Raw genomic sequence first — 26,022 nt, 5'->3', positions numbered from 1 at the left:
TCTCTCTGTCTCAAAAATAAACTACAAAAAAAATTTTCTTAAATTGGGGCCATCTTTAATTCAAGTATATGCACCCTTTGTTAGGTGAATCACTATGAAAAAGAACTTAACATTATTTCATAAAAAAGAAAAAGATTTGGTTATATAGTCCAACTCTTATATGATTAAAACAGGATCACCAGAAAGTCTTCCCATTTCACTATAGAGTAGGCATTCACTACATTCAAGTTGCATCCCACTTGATCTCATTTATTTATAATATTTATTTTTACATAAAAGTTCCTTGCTTAGAAAATTTACTTAAAATGTCTACAATACTATTTTGACAACCGTAAATTTCTATCTGTGTCTTTGCTTTGGAACAGTTGTGTCAGTGACTGTTTTAATGCAACTGGGATCTTCACAATTAACGTTGAATCAAACCCACCATTGGCTACCTGGCTTTTCAGTGAAGCTGTGGCTGCAATCCACAACTTTACATGTTTTTTTTTTAAGTTTTTATTTATTTGTTTGTTTGTTCATTTTGACAGAGACAGAGAGAGCACAGGGGAGGGGCAGAAATAGAGAGGGAGACAGAATCCCAAGTAAACTCCATGCTGGCAGTGTAGAGCCCAATGCTGGGCTCAAACCTAAGAATCGTGAGATCATGACCTGAACTGAAATCAAGAGTTAGCTGCTTAACAGACTGAGCCACCCAGGCACTCTTACACGTTCTTCTTTTTCTTCTTAAGTAAACTCTACACTCAATGTGGGGCTTAAACTCATGACCCCAAGATCAACAGTTGTTGAATGGTGTACGGACTGAGGGACTGAGCCAGCCAGGTGCCCCAACTTCACACACTTCATTTGAAATCCTCTCTCCTTCCCTTGATGCACAAGGTAGTTCCATGAACTTCTGCAGTAGTGAGGTTCTATTTATATCTTTCAAAAATTTCTCAATGATTATAGAAATGAGAAAAAATCATCCAGGTAAAAGGGAAGATGTTTAATGTGAAAAGAGAAATTAGGAAGTTTGGGAGAGAGGGGTGCCTGGGTGGTTCAGTCAGCTAAGTGTCCAACTCTTGATTTTGGCTTGGGTTATGACCCCAGGGTCATAGGATCAAGCCCCATGTCAGGCTCTGCACTGAGCGTGTACCCTGCTTGAGATTCTCTCTTCTCTCTTTCTGCCACACTGCTCCTCCCACCTCAGCTTGTGCACACGGTCTCTCTAAAATATATTTTTTTAAAGGGAAAATTTTGGAGATAAAGAAATTTACAAAATGTAACCTTACTTTATAGTTTTTGAACATAAAAATTTTGGGGGTGTCTGGGTGGATCACTCAGTTGTGTCTGACTTCGGCTCAGATTATGATCTCACGGTTTTGTGAGTTTGAGCCCTACATCGGGCTCTGTGCTGACAGCTGAGAGCCTAGATCTTGTTTCGTATTCTGTGTGTGTGTGTCGCTCTCTGTTCCTCCCCCACTTTCACTCTCTCTGTATCTCTCTCTCTTAAAAATAAAGAATAAAAAAAAAGAAAAATTTTAAAGTTTCTGAAGTTGCTAACTCCAAATTATATGCTGTATTTCAGTTTTATTGATTAAATGACTAAAATTTTGAACTTCAATTTAAAAGAACAATATGAAATTTTAGAAGGACTTTCAGGTGCTTTGAAAATAACAGTAGATAGAAATCATAGTAATGGTGAAACTTTCATTTGAGCCAACCCATATTTATAAATCCATCCTCTATCCATCTATCCATCCATCCATCTACCTACCTACCTTCCTACCTACATCTGTCATCCACCTACCCACCTTTCTATCTACTGGAGAGTCTATAGGTGATGATGACCATTTTGAAGAAGCAATAACTACACGGAGGGCAGCATCTTACAGGTAGCATAATGACTAGTCCACAGCAGGTACTTAACAAATGAGAACTGAATGAATGAAGAAAGAAATGTCTACTCAGTGGCTGGTAAGACCCTGGGTATTGAAAATCAGTAGGCTAAAGATATCTGGATGGCTCAGTCAACATCTGACACTTGGTTTTGGCTCAGGTCATGATCTCATGGTTTCATGAGTTTGAGCCCATCGGGCTCTATGCTGGCAGTGTGGAGCCTACTTGAGATTCTCTCTCTCTCCCTCTCTAATTCTCCCTCTCCTCCACTCACACGGTCTCTGTCTCTCTCAAAATAAATAAACTTAAAAAAAATCATTAGGCTGATTATAGGTTAAATGTCCATTACCTCCCAGTGGCTGATCTTTTGCAGGTAAAACTTAGCTCATAAGGGGGTTGAAAAAACCTGGGCTTTGACCTCAAGAAGCCCTGTGTTTGAATTTTGGCTCCACAAGCTGTATAAAAAGAGGTTACTTCTTGCTTCAATTTAGATAATATTACTTACATGAGAATAAAAATGTGATTATATATATTATATACAGTGTATATATATATATGTACATACAGTGTATTATATATAAATACATATATTTTATATATATATAAAATACATATATNCGTTAGCACATACTGAGTCAGATCAACAATATTGATTCCATCTATCCCTTCCCCTTTGCCTAACTAAAAATATGAGAAATCAAATATCTGACCAATGTAACTGCACACCTCCTGATTGTCAAGTGGTCCCGTTTTTATACTTTCATCTAGGTGATTCTTAGGTTGATGCTAAGCTAGAGAGTACCTTCCTAGATAGGCAAGGGCTAGCTTGTGGTCAAATGCATATGAGCATCTCTGGTCAAGAGTTACTAAACAAATCAATAGAATTTGTTATTGGTCAATAGAAGCAAAACTTGCTTTTCCTTTTTTTTTTTTTAATGTTTTATTTATTTCTAGGAGAGAGAGAGAGAGAGACAGCGTGAGCAGGGGAGGGTCAGAGAGAGAGGGAGTCACAGACTGAAACAGGCTCCAGGCTCTGAGCTGGCAGTCAGCCCAGCGCCCAACGCGGGGCTCAAACCCATGAACCGTGAGATCATGACCTAAGCGAAAGTTGGACGCTTAACCGACTAAGCCACCCAGGTGCCCCAAAACTTTCTTTTCCTATTGTCTATTTCATCTTTTTAAATTATATCAATTCTTTTTCTTTTACCCGACAGTCTAGTCAGAGTGATTCCAGATTTTGTGGGACTTAAAGGTTATTTTTTAATAAGCTTTTATTTTATTTGAAGGGTTCTCTTAAAGACGAAGAATGTAAATTACAAATAGAGCCGACTCTTGAACAACATAAGGGTTAGGGGCACTGATCTCCCTGCAGTAAAAAAAATCTCCCTATAATGCTTGACTCCCCCCAGATTTAACTACTAATAGTGTTCTGTTCACCAGAAGCCTTATTGATAACATGAATAGCTGATTAACCCATATTCTGTGTGTTTATGTATGAGATACGGTATGCTTACAATAAAGTAAGCAACAGAGATGCAAAGGTTATTAAGAAAATCAAAGGAAGAGAAAATATATATACAGTGAATCTGCACAGTTCAAATCTATGTTGCTCAAGAGCCTACTGCACAAATTAGCTATAAGGCCTAAGAATGGACTTGTAAGTGTGTGGCTCTTTAGCTTCCTGATAATTTCTCCCCAAGTCCAGTGTTTCCCCTCTGCTGCTTGTTTTTGTGAATGATTCTGAATAACAATTCCTGTGACTACAAGCTTTTAATGGTAGAAGGCATGAAGGAATAATACAAGCCAAAGGCCTTAGTGGACTCTTGAACTATTTCTGATCCTTCTTAAAGCGCCTAAGCACTAGGAGAAAACATCTTCAGAGACAACTGCTGGGAACCCAAATTAGAGGTTATTTCATTGTATCCTCAACTTTTTGACTGTATCTTATATTTGGTCTTTAAATGGAGATAATAAAGCTTAACAAATTTCCTGGTCACAGAGCAGAGTGTTGTCTGTGACCTGTAAAGGGACAAGAACTAATATTTGTTTAGAGACCATTATGTGCGGGCATTGTATACAGATTAGCACCTTTAAGCCTCATAACCGCACCATGAGACTGGCATTCTTATTCATAACCTGAGCTCAGAAATGCAGTCTGCTTGGGTGAATGGAGAAAGGATTTCGATTCATGTCTGGTTCTTTATTATGCTAAGTAGCCTCTTATTATAAACTTAAAGATAAAACCAGAGGGTCAACAGTATCCTTTGTTAAGTGACAGCACAATCATTGTGCTCATCAAACAAACATGTCTGCTCTCATGCAAAAGGTCGTCTATCTTGAGTCTAGCTGCTTGCTTTAGCTGCTATAGGGGCCAATTTACATTCTTTCTATAATACAATCTCAAAAATATTTCTGACAGGAAATGTACTAATAAGTGAAACTTGTCACTGACAGTTCATTTGGCTCCAAGTTTCACATAAAATTGTCGCTGCCATTTTATATTTGCTTGTAACACTGCTTCATTGGGTTCTAAACATCTTTATGTGGCATTTTATTATTTCATTTAAATAACAAAGACTAATTTCTAGTCTCTTTTAACAGTCTTTCTTTCTTTCTTTTTTTTTTTTTTTAAGATTTTATTGTTAAATAATCTTTATACCCAACATGGGCTTCGAACTCCCAGCCCCAAGATCAAGAGTTGCATGCTGTGCCTACTGAGCCACCCAGGAGGCCATTTCCTTATTTCTAAAATGATATTCTGAACACAGCAGACAACTAAAATATTGTTAGCCCAATAATCTTTCTGCACAGGAAGTGATATAATTCTAAACTCCATAGTAATCTTGTATATTGCAGGATTATAATAGTTCCATAGATTTATTTTAATATCTTACACAAGACAGGCAACAGGCAATTATTTAATCATGATTTCATAATTTATCTTAAGTACAGTCCCTTAATACTAGTGATAGTGCAACTATCTCTTGATTATATATAATTTATAATTTGATAATTACAGAGAAATGAACTGACACAATGCAAATTAACGCACAATAGGAGACATTACTTTTCACATTTGCCAAGCAAGTTGTAATTCTGGACTCCAAACACACAGGGGATAATACATTTTATATGCTAAATGATTTCCCTAAGTGTATACTTAAAGGTCACACTTTGACAATCCCATCTTTGTTTTTAGAGCATAAAGACTTAAAACATAGCTTTAAGTTATATTTACATAAAGGACATTTTATTTTTCAATGAAGCTGTTTTTACTTGGTATTATAGCTTCAAAACATTCATCAGTGTAGCTCTGCTACAAAATGAATTAATTTAGCATCAAAATTCTGGTTTTACTTAAGAGATAGAGACAGAATGTAACAGACAAGATACTACTAAGCCATGAGATTAAACTGACCACTTATAAATCACAATTACCACTTGATTTGTTATTACTCAAAGGGTTGCTTCTCTCCATCTGTAATAAATAAGAGTGGCTAATACTTAAAAAGTTGAAAATTTAAACACTAAATGTTGTTTATATCTCTCTGCACTTATAGGTCATGAGATAAAATGTTGAGAATATGCCAAATATTTCTTCTATAAAGAGCTTGATATTAAGTCCACTTTATAGTAGTCAGAAATGACAATGTGGGCCCATTTTGAGTCTGTGACATTCTTCATAGGACATATTAACACCTGTAATAAGATATTAATCACAAACCTCCCCCCACACACATACATATTTGTACCTGTATCCTCAAGTGGTTTACATTTTGTTTAATAAAATGCCCCAAAATAGCTAAAAAAAATAGAAGTAGAATTCAGCTATTAATTTTTATACAGATTCTACTTAATCATAAGGTGGAAGAATAACAATAAATGAACTGCTGAATATCAAACCCATTTTATAATAAAATCAGTACACATCTGCTCATAAGTATTTATCTCTACTTTCATCAAGAAATTAAGGCTTATTTAATTATTCCTAAAGCAGGAAATGATGACTAAACTAACTGCTACATATTATTTTCACCAATAAATAAGTTGTTCTATTTATGTTTAAAAGTATTTTTATATATGTGTTTGCCCTGATGGCTTTTGATATCTAGAAGAATTAACTAGAAGCAACAATTATGAGGAAAGTTGAAAGAAATCCTCTAAGTGATGCTCAGTTTTTTACTTAGCTCACTATACCAATTCTCCATAAAATAGGAAATTAAGAGAAAGCAAATATGTACACAAAGCCTTCAAAGATCTGATAAAAATATTAGAATTTTGAACCTAGAAATCTTATCCAACTATAAAATAAATAATATACTAGGGCAAAAATAAAGCAGTTCTAGAGATGCTAAGACTCCACCCTTTCTAGGCTAGTACTTAAAGAAGTGCCTCATTAAGTGAATGTGAAATTCAAGAAAATGTAATTTAAGAACATACAAGAAACAGTGTAAGAAATATCATAGAGAAACCTGGAAAGCAATCAGTTCAATTAAGAATAGGAAGTCAGTTGGTTTCAAGGACACCTTCAAAAAAATCACAAGTTTTTGAATATACCAAGCAATAAAATTCCCAAGGATCTATATATTAAATAACATGGTAAATAAAGTGGGTATTTCTACTCTCAATAGAGGAAAAAGAAAAACCATGAGAACTTTCAGGAAAAACAAAACAAAAGGCATATAAGTTCCAAATATGAGGTGTAACAAAACATGGCTCAACTGAGTAATTGGCAATGAGCAAGGACGCTAGGGGCATTTTTCCTAGAAGTTGTGAAATCGTAGAAAAGGAAATGTAATCCTAATTCCATAAGTACATGTTCTTGATTATGGAAACACTCATTTGGTTTCTAAAGGTGAAAATCATCCTTTAGGAAAAACAGAAGTATTAAATATTATAGTAGAATAGAATGTGAATGTTATAAATTTAACAATATAAAAACAAAGCTACAGCTTATAGAAAATGGGAAATAAGGAAGAAGCAGAAAGAATTATAGGAGGACTACAACCTCATATATCATCTGAAATTGTTAGAATATTGAACAGAGGTTAGAGTGCATTATTCAAAGGTAAAAGATAATCAAAAGAAGAACTAAAGTAATAACTGTCAAAAACTGGAAGGAAAAAAAATTGGAAGGAGAAGAAAGGAAGGGGATACATAAGTAAAATGAATTCTCATCTCTCATATCAAACTAAAAGTGGCCACCTCTGTTACGGTAGATAACATTGCAAAAAACAAATAAGACACTGATTGCAAAATTATTTGTTGTTTCCTGCTCTGTTCGCTTTTTGAAGCCAACGCTCTATCTGGTAACTTTAGTTGTCCTCCAGCGCGTTGGTTTTCTTTGATCTAGAGAATTTCATATATATTTCAAGTTAAATCTTATGATTGGCTCATGATGACAAATTCTTTGAAGAGCAGTGTAGAATGCTGTCCAGTGCTTATTCCCCAGGGGACAACTGTGCTATAAATTAGTTCCTAATTTTCTTCCTTCTTCTTCCCCATACTTCCCTTGATCCCATGCCCCATGCTCTGAAAAATCTTCAGATGCCAGTTCTCCCCTCCTTCACATTCATCTTCATCCCCTCCCCCTGTGACAGTACACCTCTTAGCCTGCCAATAGCTCAGGTATCCTGAGACAATAGCCTCAGGTGTCCCCATCCTGACAAATTCTTCCTGTAATTCTGCATGACCTCCTGGCCAGTGATTACCCTCACCCTTCCATTTTTCCAAGCTTCTGTAAAAAATACTCTATACTCACTGCTTTTCTTATTCACCTCTTAATCCTTCCTCAGTTAACTTCAACCCCATGTTACTGACACATCCAGATCAGTTGTCATTCTCCAGAAAACATTCATTCATTCATTTATTCAACAACAATTTATTTGTTCATTGATAAAATCTGACATGGCTCCTAGACTTAAGGAGTTTGTTGTCTGAGGTGTAGATAGACATTAATCAATAGTAAAGATAAATAAACACTCATGAGCTATGACAAATGCTATGAAGGAAAGGGACAAGGTATAAAGAGAACACTTAATAGGAGGAGCTTGGTCTGGTCTAAGGGTCAGAAGAGGGAGGCTTCTCCAAAAAAGTGACATTGATCCCCAGAGTTAGGGAATATATTCCCAGAACAGCATATTCTTGGCACCATATTCACCAAATGAGAAACCCCCTGTACTAGTCTTATCCCAGCATTTCTCACTCTACATTTTAAAACTCTTAATTATCTGTATCCTTCGACTCAAATGCTCTACTCTCCCAGTTAATGAGATCTAAAAGGGCCCTAGATCACATACATCTTGCCTGTTCTTTTCATGAAGGGAACTTGCACAGGTCCTATCACATAGCATTTTCTCAATAAATATTTATTAGAAGAACAAGTGAGTATTATCCATGACTCTAAATGCCAAATGAACATGTTTTTTATTCTTATTGTATATCTCAGTGGCATTTAATTGATTGATCACTACTTCCTTTGGACTTTTGATATACTCTTCCTTCAATACCACCTTTTTTCTAGGTTCTCCTCTTTTCTCTCTCTGGTACCTATTTCTTCACTTATCCCTTAATTCTACCAAATGACTCACCACTTTGAGTATCATATTACAAATGATACTCAAACTAGGTGGTGGTTATCCCCCCTAACTAAGAGGTGGTTATCCTCTTCTTACATTGCTCATCCACATCTAATCCTCAAGGACAGACAGTTTTAGCCACATGATATTTGTCTAATCCTTTTCTTCTTCTCCAGCCTCTTGACCACTAGCTTAGCTCATACTTTCATCATTTCCTCTAGATGTCTACAACTACCTTCATAGAATCAATGGCAACAAACCTAAAATGTAAATCTGATACCACCATTTTTCTGCCTGCAACTTTTCACTCTGGAGGCTAAAATCCAATTTCTTAACATTGCATGTAAAGCCCAGACTTCTGTCTGTCTCTACAGCCCCACCTTTCACCACTTCCTTCTGTGAACTTTACTCTCAGGGAACCACAAAGTGCTTGCGGTTCGTGCACACAGCACATATTTCCTTGCTCTGTGCCTTTGTACTTTCATTGTAATAATCTCCCTCCTGGATAACATTTTATCATGCCAAAATCCATTCAATAATCCTCAACAATCTAGCTTTCCCTGGATTCCCCAAGATGAATGAGATATCCCTTTTACCATGAACCTTTTTGTAATACTCCATGCAAAGGCCTACTGAAGTACAACAGTGTTTGATCATAGTCAGTGTAATGATGCCTGTGTCTTCCCTTCTGTGAATTTCATGAAAAAAAGGACCACACTTTGCAGAGCACATAATGGACTCTCACAAAAAGTCCTTATGAGGAAGAAAGAAAAATGGCATTTAGTTATTCAAAAACCTTCTATTTCGACTGAAAAATATATCCACTATTACTGATCAGTGATATGGAGCTATGGAGAAAAAATAAAGCATATAAGGAGCATATAACCTGTTGAGATAGGGGAAGGTGATTACTGAGAAGCTGAAATAGGCCAGAAGACATGAAGGGAGAGAACTGGCCATGCAGATAGCTGGGAAAAGAATGGAGAGCCCGAGAGGGGAACATGCTTGATGGTTTTGAAAAAGAGCAAGGAGGGCAATGTGGCTGGAGGAGCTTGAATGAAGTAGAAGATAAGGTTAGAGGAATAATGGGAAAGAAGTGTGTCCAGAATTTGACAAGTCATATGGTGATTAGAAGCTTTTGTTCTGTGTGAGATGGGAGACATGAAGAAGATACTTTATTTTTTGAATGGGCACAATTTGAAAGCCCTTGGAGTGCATTTGTAGGGGTGTGTGAAGTGCTAGAGAACTGCAGGATCATCTATAAGAGCCAACATTTATACCCACCAAATTCTTTCTTTCTTCAGGACCACAGGACCACGCAGCTACAGCGCAAATATAAGAGCCCACAGACATAGCTTTTGAGCTAATTTTATGTGAACAGGAGCAAATTAATCATTTTCTCTGAATCAATACATTCTTGCCTACAGCATATTATAGGATTTAAGAGAATAAAATATTTGAAGGAAAATACCATGGCAAATAAATTCCCTTAATTCCAAATTCACAATAAATTATGAATGAACATAATTCACTTTCCCCTGCCTGCTTTTTGGTCAAGTTACTTAATCTCACTCAAACAGTGTCTATATCTTGAAATGGTGGCAATTACCCGTCCCTCAGGATTTTCTTTGGAGATTTAAATGAAACAACATTTAACTTATGTAACTTATATACTCCTGAACCTATCATTTTATTATTACTGTATAATACTTTAAAGTTTTCTCAAAAGGCATTTAATAGTTAAGATCTGGATGGCACATTGAAATCTATCTTTTTAGTATCATATCTGAGGATTTGATGAGACAATGTATGTCTAAAACTATAATGGAGACTGACATGTAGTAAATAATATATCTTAGATATTATTATTATGCTAATACCACAATATTATACCAAGGCATTTTTATGAATAAAATACAGATGGCATATCAGAATTCAGCACACCCTGGTAATGGTTTGGCTTGTTTTTTTTTGTTTCGTTTTGTTTGAGAGAGAGTAGAAAAGGGCTAGAGGGAGAGGGAAAGAAACTTAAGCAGACTCCACACCCAGCGCAGAACCTGACATGGGTCTTGATCTCAGGACCATGAGATCATGACCTGAGCTGAAATTAAAAGTTAGACACTTAACCAAATGAACTACCCAGGTACCCTCACATTTTTTTTTTTTTAAAGAAAAGTGACTGTCCTATTACCTAGAAATAGGAACTATGCTGATCCTGGAATAAAACAAATGACTTATTTACCCATTAATCATAAACCACCTTATATATTAGCCTATGAAAATGTATAATTTCCCAATTAATCATCTCTATTCAATGTCTTATAAAGCACCCTAAACAGACATGTGAGATTATTTATACAAGAGGAAAATTAAGGTGGTCACTTACAGGTAATCTAGTCACCTGTGACTAGATTTGTACCACATTACACAAATGTTTATTTAAATATCTGTCTTACCTGACATTAAGTGACTAGGTAATTTGGGGGAGGAATGTTTAAAGAATTCCCCTTCAATTTTCTAAATGAAGAAAAAAAAGCTCACCATTTTGAGAAATATTGACACTAATTTTGCTTTAGAAAAGCCCAGTATGCTGAGCAACAATTCAACTTGTACTTGAGGATGGAAAAAAAAAAAATGTAAGAGCCAAATCCTTAGGGGTTGTGTGGACAAACAGAGGATTCAAACGGCTCTAGCAAGCTATGATGTTATAGTCCTTCGGTTCCCTTGTTAGATTTTACTTATTTTTAATCATGGACTATTTCAAACATTAAAAGAATTAAAGTTAACAATGTGATAGACATACATGGATTCACCATCCACATTTAATACTGTTAACATATTATAATATTTGCTTCAGAAATGTTTTTGAAAAGATAACCATTCCTTCATACATACTGCTTTCTTTATATAATTGTTTCTTAACTTTAACTTCCTGCTTGCTTTAAACTGGCCTGCCTCAAGTTATTGGATTAAAGGGCCTGAAGGTGTGTTCACCTTTTTGAAAGTACATGTGTTAAAAAAAAATTGATACTCAGGGGATGCCTGGGTGGTTCAGCCTGTTGATCATCTGACTCTTGGTTTTGGCTCAGGTCATGATCTCATGGTTCATGAGTTTGAGCCCTCACATCAGTCTCTGCACTGGTGGTGTGGAGCCTGCTTGGGATTCTTTTTCTCTCCATCTCTCTCTGCCATTTTCTGTGTCTCTATCTCAAAATAAATAAGTTTAAAAAAATAAAGTAGATGTTTTTTAAAATAAATATACTCAGAAGGCAGAAATCAGGCCTTTGATGGAATTTTAACAATTCAAAACTTCACAAAGGAAAAACATAATATGGCTAAGAGTCAAAATCTGGTAAAGACAAGTAACACAAATTGACTAATATTAAACCGTTTGTGCAACAATCGGAGGATTGGAACATTAATCATTTCTGCAAAGTTCTCACTCACAGTCTTCAAGGATTCACAACTGTTTCATCTTTAATGAAGCTTATTAAAACATTAGACAGTAATATTAGAGATTTTTAATGTTTTTGAAATCTACAATGATTTATGTCTTTAGAAACCTCCAGCTGGGGAGCGGGGGGTTGCTATTACTTGACACACATTTATTAATGAATTAAATATTTATTTTAAAATTTCCTAAAATAAACAGAATATTTGTTTATTTATTTACTCATTTATTTACTTTAGAAGGAGAGAGAGAGCAAATGTGAGACGGGGAGAGGAGAAGGGAGAGAGAGAGACAGAATCCCAAGCAGGGAACACACTCAGTGTGGAGCCCGATGCAGGGCTTGATCCCACAAACCTGGGCTGAAATCAAGACTCAGACACTGAACTGACTGAGCCACCAAGGTGCCCCTAGATAGACTTTTTAAAAATTAAGTATTCCATAATAAAATTGTATGTGGTAATCACTTTCTGGGAAAAAAAGGAACAATAAAATAGATAATTTTCTTTTTCTCTTTTAATTTAGAACCATTAAAGAACCATAACAAGTATATACACTATAATAGTTTAAGTACTTTGAACTTCTATTTTATTTTAGTTTACTTTTAAAGTTTATTTATTTATTTCGAGAGAGACAGCACGCATGTGCATGCAAGTAGGGGAGGGGAAGAGAGCGAGGAAGAGAGAGAATCCCAAGCAGGCTCCATACTGTCAGTGGGGCTCAAATGAAGGGCTCAAACACACAAACCACGAGATTATGACCTGAGCTGAAATCAAGAGTCAGAGGCTCAAATGACTAAGCCACCCAGGCATCCCAAGTATTTTGAACTTTTAAATGAAAACTTAAAAAAACACCATTTGTGCTTAAAAATGGTTAAGGTGATAAATTCGTGTTTTCACCACAATATAAAAAAGCACCATTTGACTCAATATTGTTTCCAAAAAAACTTCATTACATTTCAAATCTAAAGTATATATGTGAAATTACTTACAAAATATGTTTATTCATTGGTTGTGTAGTGTATAATCTTGTGTTTGTTAATTTTTAGGTGTGCATCTTTTCATTTTCTTTGGATTAGCAATTCTTTTTCTTATTAACTCTGTTTAATATCTAATCTTTGCTGTAAAACATAGTCTCAGGATGAATTTTTACATGAAATTGAACAAATATTCTAATATCTCCAGCAAAACTGAAATCCCCTACTTGCTTTAAACTTCAATGAGGAGTGGCTGGGTGGCTCAGCTGGTTAAGCGTCTGACTTCAGCTCAGCTCATGATCTCACGGCTTGTGAGTGCAAGCCCCTATTAGGCTCTGAGCTGTCAGCACAGATTCTGTGCTGCTTTGGATTCTGTGTCTCCCTCTCTGTCTGCCCCTCCCCTGCTCACACTGTTTAGCTCTCTCTCTCTCAAAAATAAACATTAAAAAATAAATATAAACTTAAACTAAAAATTATCATAAATTAGACTTAGTTTTGTAGTAACTCTGTTCAAGAAAGACATTTTTAAATTAGCATATATTTTTATAGGCTAAGAATTTAAATGATAGGAAATGTTTTTAAGATAAAAAATAGTGTCTCAAGTAGAGAATACTATACATTTTTCTTTTTTTAAATGTTTATTTTTGAGAGAGAGAGAGACAGAGTGTGAGCAGGGGAGGGGCAGAAAGAGAGGATGACACAGAATCTGAAGCAGGTTCCAGGCTCTGACTATCAGCCCAGAGCCCGACGAGGGACTTGAACCCATGAGCCTTGAGATCATGACCTGAGCTGAAGTCAGACATTTAACCAACTGAGTCACCCAGGTGCCCCAAGAATACTATAAATTAAGAAGAAATGTAATTCAAATAAAAATGGCTATATAGGGGTGCCTGGGTGACTTAGTAGGTTGAGCATCCAACTCTTAATTTTGTCTCAGGTCATGATCCCAGGATCATAGGATCAAGCTCTGTGTTAGGCTCTGCACTGAGCATGGAACCGGCTTAAGATTCTCTCTCCCTGTGCCACTCTCCCCAGCTCTTGTGCTCTCCTCTCTCTATTAAATAAAAAAAAGGTTAAGTAAAGTTAATCTTACTATGGTGTTATTAACTTTTTATAAAAATGTCTTTGAAATAAATAACTTCCAGAAATGATTATATATTTTCACTTTACCCTAAAAAAATCACATTATGAATAAGCATCTTAATCACATATGGAAGAAAAATATTTCAATACTAATTCTGGTTATCTGCCAAAATTCAATTATAAAAATAATTTTGATTTTTCAGCATGAGTCAAATCTCTTCATAATATTAAACCACATATTAAACTGGTCTTTCCACATGAGGAAATGGTAAAACCTCATTATGGGAGACATAACATTTATAAACAAATAAAAGAGAGGTTGTTTTATTTGGAATGCTAAATAAAATAATGAATTAATAGATTATCAAAATTTGTTTGAATGGGTACCTATAACAAAAGCAAAATCATTTAAGTTTTTTAAATGTTTATCTATTTTTGAGAAAGAGACAGACAGAATGTGAGTTGGGGGAGGGGCAGAGAGAGAGGGAGACATAGAACCTGAAGCAGGCTCCAGGCCCCAACCCTTAGCACAGGGCCCGATGGAGGGCTCAAATCCACAAACTGCGAGATCATGTACCTGAGCCAAAGTTGGATGCTTAACCAACCGAGCCATCCAGGCGCCCCCAAAAGCAAAATCACTTAACACTTACCAATATAAGCACAGAACTTTCTTGAAAAATTAGCAGCAGCAAGATTAGGGAGTTCAGAAGGGAGACTTTTTTTTTTTAATATTTCAAGTTTTTACTTAAATCTAGTTAGTTAACATCGAGTGTAACGTTAATTTCAGGAGTAGAATTTAGTGATTCATCACTTACATATAACACGCAGTGCTTAACACAAGTGCCCTCCTTAATACCCATCACCCATTTAGCCCCTCCCCCTGCCCATCTCCCCACCATTAACCATCAGTTTATTCTCTACAGTTAAAAGTCTCTCTTATGGTTTCTCTCCTTTTTTTTCTTTCCCCAATGTTCATCTGCTTTGTTTCTTAAATTCCACAATAAATGAAATCATATAGTATTTGTTTCAGAAGAGAGATTTACATATGTATTAATGTAACATATGGTTAGGGAAAAATTACAAATCAATGGGTAGGAGGAGAATTATGTAATAAACCCAATTAGGTTAGATGGTCTTAATTTGAAAAATATCAGTGTAGGTACCCAATGCATAATAAACATCAAAATAAGTTATGATTAAAAACTTAAAATATGTAGAAAGAAAACAGACTGATTTATCAAACTTCTGGGTGATAGATAACTTTACAAGCTTAGGAGCAAAATATTTATAAAAGATATGAAATATACAAAATATGTGTGTAAAATATTTAACATGAATATGACTATGAATATAAATATAAATATGTGTGTTTGAATATCCATCCAAAAAGAAAAAGAATGATATAATTGGTCAAACAAAAAATTTAAAAATACACACACACACACACACACCCCGAATTAAGTAAAAAGTGAAAATAAAAAAAGGAAGAAAACCATCATTGATATAAAAAGAAAGTAACAAGGCAGGAGAGAAAATATGTCAGAAAAGCAGTTAGTATTTTCAAACAAAGAGCTCATGTAATCTGCTATAAAATATATGCCCTGACTGATCCATACAAATGGGCAAAGGATAAACAGAAAACTCAAAAGTGACATTACAAACCGAACAGTACATGAATTTATACTCAATCTAAAAGCAAACAAGGAAATTCAAATTATAAGAATAAAACATTTTAAACTATTAAAATAGCATTTTAAAAATACTTGAAACACTGATAAGAAATGCTTATATAGAAATAGGCCCTTAAGTTTTTCTGGTGAAATTATTAATTGTTTCAATCTTTTCAGAAACCAAATTGGCCATATGTACCAAATGCTAAAAATATTGATACTCTTTAACCCAGTGTTTATTTTTAGAAATATATGCTTTTAAAGGTCCAAAATTTAGGGGTGCATGGGTGGCTCAGTTGATTAAGCATCAGACTCTTGATTTCGGCTCAGGTCATGATCTCACGGTTCTTGGGTTCAAGACCTGCGTCAGGCTCTGTGCTGGTAGCGCAGAACCTGCTTGGGATTTTCTCTCTCCCTTTCTCTGCTCCTCACTTCCTCTCTCAAAATAAATAAAAAAGATTTTAAAAAATCTTTAAAGGTCCAAAATATGGAAAAATATATATTCAAGAAATCATAAAGCCATTATTTAGTTTATATATTTTATATATATAAATATATATATTTTAACCCTAAAGCGAAACAAAAAGAGCTTTGGTATCTAGTAGCAGAGGACATTTAAGAGTTAATAAGCTAATTAAATTATTGTTATGGAAACTATTTAGTGACCTGAGAAAGGTTTGGTATGGTAAATGGGAAAACAACGAATATCAAATTATCTGCATACTATAATTAAAACTTTAAAAAGTTTCTTAAATAGGGGAAAGATGAAGGAGATACTAGTATGTTAGTAGTGAGTATGCTGGAAAGGCCGGATTCTTGATAATTTTTTTCTCTTTTCCAAATTTCTATTACATTATATGACCTTTATTATCAAAACAGTCATTTAAAAATCACAATAATTATTAAAATTATGAATCAACCTAAGCAAATATACCTATGCAGGGTATAAAAATATCAATATACTTTGGCCATAACAAAATTTTAAACACATTTGATTACCATTATTGAGAACAGATTCTTATGAAAATATATGATGATTGTTTTGTTCACTTGCAAGCATTATGTGAAATTATTCTTTTTCATAAACTCCTAGCATCCTCCTTTTTTATATTTATAAATTTGGTTTTTTAATTGAAAATAAATCATTTTAGGGGAGCCTGGGTGGCTCAGTCAGTTAAGTGTCCAATTCTTGGTTTTGGCTCAAGTCATAACCTCACGGTTTGAGAGACTGAACACAGAGCCTGCTTGGGATTCTCTCTCTCTGCCCATCCCCAGCTCACACACACACTCTCTCTGAAAACAAATAAAAAACACATAAAAAAAGAAACACTGATTTCTTTTTTTTTTTTAAATATATATTTTTTTATTTATTTCTAGGAGAGAGGGAGAGAGACAGCGTGAGCAGGGGAGGGTCAGAGAGAAAGGGAGACACAGACTCTGAAACAGGCTCCAGGCTCTGAGCTGGCAGTCAGCACAGAGCCCGACGCGGGGCCCGAACCCACGAACCGTGAGATCATGACCTAAGCGAAAGTCGGACGCTTAACCGACTAAGCCACCCAGGCGCCCCAAGAAACACTGATTTCTACTATGCATTCATTGCCATTTAGTTTAACTTGGTTCATATTTATTTATTTTCCCACATGCTATATTTAAAAACGTAAAGGATTATTTATGAAAGCAAAGCCTTGGAGTTTAAGATAAATATTAAGTCACTGAGCAATATCTCCTCATGGACTTCTGTTATAAGACTTAATGTTTCATGGGGGAAAATAATTTTAAGGTCCAACAACAACAAAAATCACAATTAAGAAAATACAGAGCTATAAAGTCATATGCTTAAAAGAAAGCTTGGTCTGTATTCAAACCAAGCCCTAAAATATGACTTAACTGACATAAATTGTATAGAACCTGAATCTCACCAGAAAGTAGATTCTCTGCTCCACACTAGTCATGTAAATGGATTTAGTGGTTCCTTGGCTCCTTTCCTTTCAGTCATTTAAGAGCTAATTCTTTTTCAAGCCTCAACATTTTAACTATTACTTCAAAAAGCAACTAGTATGTATGTTCTCTCTTAACCATTTATCTGTATTTGTTAAAGCTGTGGGAAGTTGTTAGTGCATTCAGAAAACTCTTTATAGTTGGCTGCTTTTTCTTTCTATATATCAGAGTCCACTTGATGTTGAAGTCTGTCGCCTAACCAACAGAGTCACCCAGGTGCCCCAAAAGTATACTTTTGAATAAAGTGTTAAATAGGATGACTTAACAGCACTCCTAAATTCTTACTTGTCTTTATTTAGTTGAAACTGAGTAGCAGCTTTGAATAAACTGAACAGGCAAGAGAAAGGAGGAAAGGCCTCATTTTTTCATTGTTCTTCAGTGGATAAAAACTAGAAGTGTAATGAGCAGCTGATGCAGTGATCTGGAACAACCCTAAAATTAAATGGATAACTGAGGATGAATTTGCCTTCCACAGGGAAAACAAAGAAAGCTTTAGCTCAAACAGCTTTAGAGGATGCTTTTAAGGAGCCAGGTCATCTAAACTATTTGAAAATTTTTTTCAGTTGCTAAGAATGAAACATGTTATTTGAGGCAATACTTTTACTTACTAGTATGAATAAACTAGTATGTGTATCTAATATAGTGAATCTGTGCATTATATTTATGCTCATTAATAGGCTTCAGAATATGCTTTATTACTTGAAGTGGGATTTAAAATGATTAATTTTTAAAAATTTTCTGAGAAGTCAAATTTCATCTATCCAGTGCTAAGTCTCAAGGAAGGAATTACAAAATTGTTCTTAGGCCCAATCTCCACTGATTTGTCTTTTTTTTCTTTCAGATTAAAATCAGTTAACATACAGTGTAGTACTGGTTTCAGGAGTAGAATTTAGTGATTCACCACTTATACCCATGCTCATCCCAAAGTGCCCTCCTTACTACCCATCCCCCATATAGCCCATCCCCCCACCCACCTCTCCTACAGCAACCCTCACTTCGTTCTCTATATTTAAGAGTCTCTTACGTTTTGCCTCCCTCTGTTTTTATTTTATTTTTCCTTCTTTTCCCCTACGTCCATCTGTTTTGTTTCTTAAATGCCACATATGAGTTAAATCATATGATATTTGTCTTACTTGGTGATCAAAAAGAGTGAAATCTTGCTATTTGCAACAATGTGGAGGAACTAGACTGATTTCTAAAGATTAATTTGGCAAAAAGTCAAAAACATATGGAAGAGTGTACATATACATATACACACATATAATTTTCTAAAATGAGCTTTGAGAAAAAACAATAAAAACAAAAAACAAAAATACAAAAACTCCAAACTTAAACAGATCCCTATCCTGTAAGTATCAAGTCCAAAGTTTTCTGGCTAGATTTACTTGCTGATTTCTCCATAGGTGAGCCTTCCCTGGCTGTTTGCATGGTTGAGTTTCAACATCTAAATCTCAGCTCAAATGCCTAACATTTGAGTAGGTGCATGATAATCAAGAGAAAAATGAGAAAATGGAAGTCATAAAATCCCTAAGTCCTGACTTCAGTTTCTACCTCACCAGATTTACAAAAAGCAAATGATCAGCTTAATGTAATCTTAAAGTGATAAGCAATGAAAGAGGGAGAGAAAAGCACAGGATAGCAGGACTCAGAGCCTTCATAATTGAGAAGTGATTATAGTATGTGCGGCAAACTAGAAATAATACTTTTACATCATTTCCTTACCAGTTTTTCCCTATACACACATCTCCATTTTTATTTTTAGTTTTTTTTTAAACATTTCAGATTTTTTTAAATGTTTGTTTATTTTTGTGAGGGAGAGAGTGTACACATATGAGTGGAGGAGGGGCAGGGAGAGAAAGGGGCAGAGGATCTGAAGTGGGTTCTGCACCCACAGCAGTGAACCCAAAATGTGATACAAACCCATGACCTGAGCCAAAGTCAGATGCTCAACTGACTGAGCCACCCAGGTGCACCACACCTCTCCATTTTTAAATAGAACATAAAAACTTTGAAGTTTAAAATCAGTAGTTATATGTAGCCTCCTTAAATTTTGAAGTATAATGCAAGTAAGAAGAACATATATTATTTATATATAAAAATATTCCATTTAGTTATGGAATATAATTACTTTTCTAAAATGAAGTAGCAAATAATCTGCATTAAGACAGTTACGCATGTAATTCACCTCAATATTGTAAATATTACTGTTCAATAATTTTCTGGGTAAAGGTTAGTTATCTCACCTTGCACTTTGGACACTTTTGGGCGTTCCTCTGCCCATGCTCAATTTCGCTGGCCCAGTGACGCAACAACTTGTCTCCTTTCTTGTACTCTTTGCAGTTAACACCTTCATGCCAAGGAGAGTGGCACTTAAAACACCAGACGAATTGGCAAGTGGGGCACTGGATCTGTATAAGGAAAAGTAACATTAAGCACTGGTAGACATATTGAAAGTTTCTAAAAGGGTAAGAATGATGATGCTTGAGGAAAATAGCTTCAAGGTTATAATCTGTCCAGATTAAAAATATTAGCCTCGCTTTAAGATTAAACTACAATGAGATGTGACTGTTCTATTATTAAAGGAGGAAAGAAGTGCTTTGAGATGGATGGTAAGGGTGCTTGTAAACTATACTGTAACTAAACACTGGAACACTCTGGAAATTATTTTGGCCTTATGAAAATCTTCCAGATTGAAGCAGGGAATAAGACCTGGAGTCCACAATGCTCTGAACCTATACACTCAGGCTGCTGCCCTGAAATTCACATTTCCTTTGAACCAATTTTCCAGGAATTTCCATTTTTCTTCTTACCATTGGCTTCATTCACTTTTATAAAATCAAAGCCCCACAGATGCTCCACCAAATGAAAAACACACTGGCAAATAAACCACTATACCAGCATTTTCTAGGAGGCACCCTTTCAAATAAAGCACATGACTCATTTGCTATTAATCTTAGGGAGGTTAATTATAAAATTAATACAAAGGATCCTATTAGAAATATACCCGTATGGTGATCCTGTGGCCTGTACCTAGAATTCCATCAAAAAGATGTCTTTGTATTTTCACTATGCAGAGGTGTATTTGAGAGTATGTGTTTATGTTCATTGAAAATATTGGTTTTCCACTTGATATAGAAGACACTTTATCTGACTTCCTTCATTTTGAATGATAGTGAGATGTCCCATTCTCATACAATATTTCTGGTGTTCACTTTCCAAGAACATATAGGCATAATTTGACTTTCTCAGCCCTGTTTGATTAAAGTGAATGAATAAAATGTCTCAATATAAACAACACTGATAACTATTCTTCTCTGTGCTCCTGTATATTATTTCACACAGCATGAGTGAATTTACTGACTATACTTTGAAAACCAGTTAGAATATCTTTTGGTAAACTGCTGACATTATTGCTGCTTACTTTTTTGGAAAACCACTTTTTTTGACAACAAAGCTTACAATATAGAGATTAACCAAAGAGAAATTACAACCACAGCTCTTATGTTTATAACTCAAAGCACTGCAATTTTTACTAAGGTCAAGAATAATGTTCTTCTTATGTAAATATGAAGTAACAAAAGTAGTTTTACTTTTATATCAAAACAAAATAGTATTCTGTCAGAAAGTTTTAAATATCATGTCTATTTATTTATTGAAATTCTGATAGGTATAGTATTTATACTGCTTCATGACATGCAGTATTTATTTTTACCCCCAAAATAATGCTACAAAGTAGGTAGAATCACAAGTTTATAGATAAGGAAACTTGGGATCACAGAGATTAAACATCTTGTCCATAGTAACATAGCAAGTTTGTGTTAAGAAGAATTTTATTTATTTTTAAATTTTTTAAATGTTTTATTTATTTCTGAGAGAGAGAGAGACAGCGTGAGCAGGGGAGGGTCAGAGAGAGGGAGATACAGAATCTGAAACAAGCTCCAGGCTCTGAGCTAGCTGTCAGCACAGAGCCCAATGTGGGGCTTGAACTCACGAACCGTGATATCATGACTTGAGCCGAAGTCAGACGCTTAACAAACTGAGCCACCCAGGTGCCCCATGTTAAGAAGAAATTTAAACATAAGTTTGTCTGGCTCCAAAACCAGCATCTTTGCAGTGTGCCAAACACTCCCTCATACTGAACAGTATTCTTTCTACAGCATTTGAAAACAAAAACATAGCAGTTAAAGGTCATGGTTAAGTCATGAGAGACTCTTGAATGCTGACAAAAACTGAGAACTGATGGATGTAGGGGGGAGGGGGGATGGGCATGGAGGAGGGCACTCGTGGGGATGAGCNTAAGCTATTCAGTAAGACAGAATTCTTCATGACTACCAACAATATTTTGAAAATCCTTTCCAAAATTTTACTTACAGAAATTAGGAGACTTCTTAGTTAAAAAAAAAAAGAGTTATGTTGCAATTTAGTAATTTAAAATAACTGTTTTTGCCTTCTCTGGTCCCCAAAGTTAAATAGTAATTTTATTTTATTTTTTTATTTTTTCCCTTCATAGTTTATTGTCAAGTTGGTTTCCATATAACACCCAGTGCTCATTCCAACAAGTGCCCTCCTCCATGCCCATCACCCCCCTTCTCCTCCACCCCCCTTCCGTCAGCCCTCAGTTTGTTCTCGGTATTCAAGAGTCTCTCATGGTTTGCCTCCCTCCCTCTCCCCAACTATTTCCCCCTTTTCCTCCCCCATGGTCCTCTGTTAAGTTTCTCCTAATCCACCTATACGTGCAAACATATGGTTTTTGCCCTTCTCTGCCTGACTTATTTCACTCAACATAACATCCTCAAGTTCCATCCACATTGCTACACATGGCCAGATTTCATTCTTTCTCATTGCCGTGTAATATTCCATTGTATAGATAAACCACATCTTCTTGATCCATTTGTCAGTTGATGGACACTTAGGCTCTAGCCATGTTTTGGCTATTGTTGAGAGTGCTGCTATGAACATTGGGGTACATGTGCCCCTATGCATCAGCACTCTTGTATCCCTTGGGTAAATTCCTAGCAGTGTTATTGCTAGGTCATAGGGGAGTTGTATTGTTAATTTTGTGAGGAACCTCCACACTGTTTTCCAGAGGGATTGCGCCAGTTTACATTCCCACCAACAGTGTAGGAGGGTGCCCATTTCTCCATATCCTTGCCAGCATCTAGAGTCTCCTGTTTTGTTCATTTTAGCTACTCTGACCAGTGTGAGGTAGAATCTCAGTGTGGTTTTGATCTGCATTTCCTTGATGATGAGGGATGCTGAGCATCGCTTCCTGTGTCTGTTGGCAATCTGACTGTCCTCTTTGGAGAAGTGTCTGTTCATACCTTCTGCCCATTTCTTCACTGGATTCTTTGTTTTTCAAGTGTGGAGTTTGGTGAGTTCCTTATAGATTTTGGATACTAGCCCTTTATCTGATAATGCCATTTGCAACTATCTTTTCCCATTCTGTCAGTTGCCTTAAATAGTAATTTTAAAGTAGGAAGAATGAGGGGCACCTGGGTGGCTCAGTTGGTTGAGAGTCCGAGTCGGCTCAGGTCATGATCTCACAGTTCGTGGGTTCAAGCCCCTCACTGGGCTCTGTGCTGACAGCTCAGAGTCTGCTTCAGATTCTCAATCTCCCTTTCTCCCTATCCCTCCCCGACTCGCACTTCGTCTCTCTCACTGTCTCTCAAAAATAAAATAAACATTAAAAAATTAAAAAAAAAATAAAGTAAGTAGAATGAGTTGAAGCGGGTAAACTCCAGATAATAAAACAGTATAAAATGATCATCCCCCCTCCCATGTCATTGGACACTGAGGTATAAATGTAAATATGACATGAGACTGTATGAATGTAATTTTCTCATGTAATGAATGAAATGGGAAGACGTCAGAGAGACTCGTTTTTCCTTACACATCTGCCATTATCTCAGAAGAACTTGAATATTTAAGTAAATCCCCTTCTATTCAACATGGTCGATAATTCTAAATCACTGACTTCTAGCACTATCAAATAAAAAACCTCTTTGCTTTTTAATCAGTCAGATTATATTTATAAAATGAACAGAATTAATGAAACGGCACTTTGACACTGGGGTTAACTCCGTGGATGTCAGACATCACAATGGTTCAAGGATCTTTGTGACCAAGTGTTAAACCATCACCCCTATGGATCCCTAATGAAGACAATTAGAACTGTATCATTCTTCTAAGGTACCAGGATGATAAACAGTCTGATAGCTGGGTGTCTACACCAGGGACTCAGGCTGCCAACTTTGCATTATAAACAGCTAAGTCCCATGGCTGGTCCTACCGCTGACCTTTACCAACAACATGAACTCAGCGGCAAACTGTGAAAAGATTTTTGCAGCAAGGTCTCAAATGAAGATGAATAATTTAAATTCAGACCCAACTGCTTACTGTCTCTCACTGAAAATATTAAAATAACTATTGCTTTGCACTGGAGTAAGATAATAAAAGGATTAATAGTCAACTGTAATGACACTGTTGTTCTATATCGTCTACATGCTAACTGTTTGGTCTGCAAATGCCTTATTCATTGTGACCTTAAACATATACAGAATTGGCCTTCTATAAAACACAAACAGACATCACTGCTGCATCTTCTTCCACTCTTTTTAAATACTATTCCTCCACATGAAATGCTGTCTCACCACCATAGACCTCCCACACGGAGTGCCTGCCTTCTGAGTAACTATATTCCTGCAGAGGCCACTACATTCTAACCTTTCTATTCCAAGTGTGGTTGGAGGGGCAGCAACATTAACATCACCTGGTAGTTTGCTGGAAACAAAAACTTCATGTCACAGCCCTTACCTACTGAATTAGAGTCTGCATTTTCACAAGGTCCCCTGGTGATTCATATGCATTCTGAAGTTTGAGAAACTCTGCTCTATACCATGTGACCCTGTCTCTCTGGCCACAAGCGATTACACCAGGGATGAGTCCCTAAGCAAAAACATGTATCCACTGGCTGGCAAGCAGTCTATGAGGTGGCTGGTGTGAGCTTTGTAGAGCAGGGAGCTCAGAGTTGAACAGAGATTAGGCAATACAGATTTTTTCTCTTGAGGAGTGAAATGGGGATACACCTAAACTTTACCTTTTCTGTGAAGACAAAGGTGACAAAAGCTGAGTGACCACAGTGCAGATCACAGGAGAAGGGAACAACAGACTTCCATGTCTAGTGACACAACAAAGAGGCTCTCGTGCGAATAGAAACAGTGCCCAGTTCTCTGGGAGGCCCGCCTCAGTGGCTGCTAAGGTCGCTTTCCCGCCCTTCCTTCTTCCTGTGGAGCTTGGCAGTAAACCTCGTTAACTCAGGTAGCTTGAGAGAAAGTACACCTCTGCCTCTTGTAATTGGAGAAAGTCCAATAACATAATCTGTCAACTGAAATCTTATCCAGATCAAATACGACTTGTTTCAAGATATCTTTCCTATTCCTCCCAAACAGCTTCAGTATCTCTCTTACAGAACTCCCATTAGACTTGTAGATGTCTAATCTCCTTAGCCAACTACAAGTTCACTGAGGACAAAGGATGTCTCAGGTAGCCTGTATTTCCTGAGATAAGTAACATAGAAATTCTGGCACATGGTAGGCACTCAAAGTTATTGTAAAATGAATTATTTTGCACACAGGAAGCCCTACATATTGTCCAACATTAAATGAATTCAAGGAAAAATTAACATATCTAATTTATGACCAATGGCTGAGATAGTATCATTATTTCTTAGATTACCAGATGATGATTACTAAATATTTTATCCACATGACATTTTACTGAGCATCATGATCATGATCAAACTCTCCTAAAAGAGATGGGGGCATGGGGCGCCTGGGTGCCTCAGTCGGTTAAACATCTGACTTCAGCTCAGGTCATGATCTCATGATTCATGGGTTTGAGCCCTGTGTCAGGCTCTGAGCTGACAGCTAGCTCAAAGCCCGGAGACTGTTTCAGATTCTCTGTCTCCGTCTCTCTCTGGCCCTCCCCTGTTCATGCTCACTCTCTCTCTCTCTCTCTCTCAGAAATAAATAAAACATAAAACAAAAAGAGACAGGGGCTGCGTTTTAAGAATAATGTTATCCGAGTTAAATATTGATTAACTTGTCCCAGAATCCTTGAAAGATTAAAAAAAACCCTTTATATTATATTTTTGACTTTTGAATTCCTTTAGTTCTTCCAGAAATCTGGGCTACAGTGACACTCAGATGATAGGTTAAACCCACCTACTTGCTCTCAGCAAATGATGTTTTCTATTGACAGTTCGTCAAGCCCAATAAAAAATAACCCACAAAATAAAGAGTTCAAAACCAAAAGACACCCCCAAAACATCTTTTTTCTGCTGAAATTCTATACAGTCCTATATATATATAATTATTTTAAATAAATCACACA

The 26,022-nt window shown here is 36.0% G+C and overlaps 1 protein-coding gene across 1 annotated transcript in view; it reads right to left on the bottom strand.

Moving 5' to 3' along the window:
• The window catches only part of RNF217 (ring finger protein 217), a 196,853-nt gene that overhangs the window by 10,513 nt on the left and 160,318 nt on the right, over nucleotides 1–26,022 (bottom strand). The window contains exon 6 of the mRNA XM_077752729.1: nucleotides 19,875–20,039. Coding sequence (XP_077608855.1) covers nucleotides 19,875–20,039 — 165 coding nt within the window. The remainder of the gene's footprint in view (nucleotides 1–19,874; nucleotides 20,040–26,022) is intronic.

The sequence above is a fragment of the Crocuta crocuta genome, unplaced genomic scaffold, assembly GCF_008692635.1.
Source record: "Crocuta crocuta isolate KB4526 unplaced genomic scaffold, BGI_CrCroc_1.0 scaffold230, whole genome shotgun sequence".
NCBI classification, from domain to species: domain Eukaryota; kingdom Metazoa; phylum Chordata; class Mammalia; order Carnivora; family Hyaenidae; genus Crocuta; species Crocuta crocuta.
This window is presented reverse-complemented; position numbering and strand designations above follow the sequence as displayed.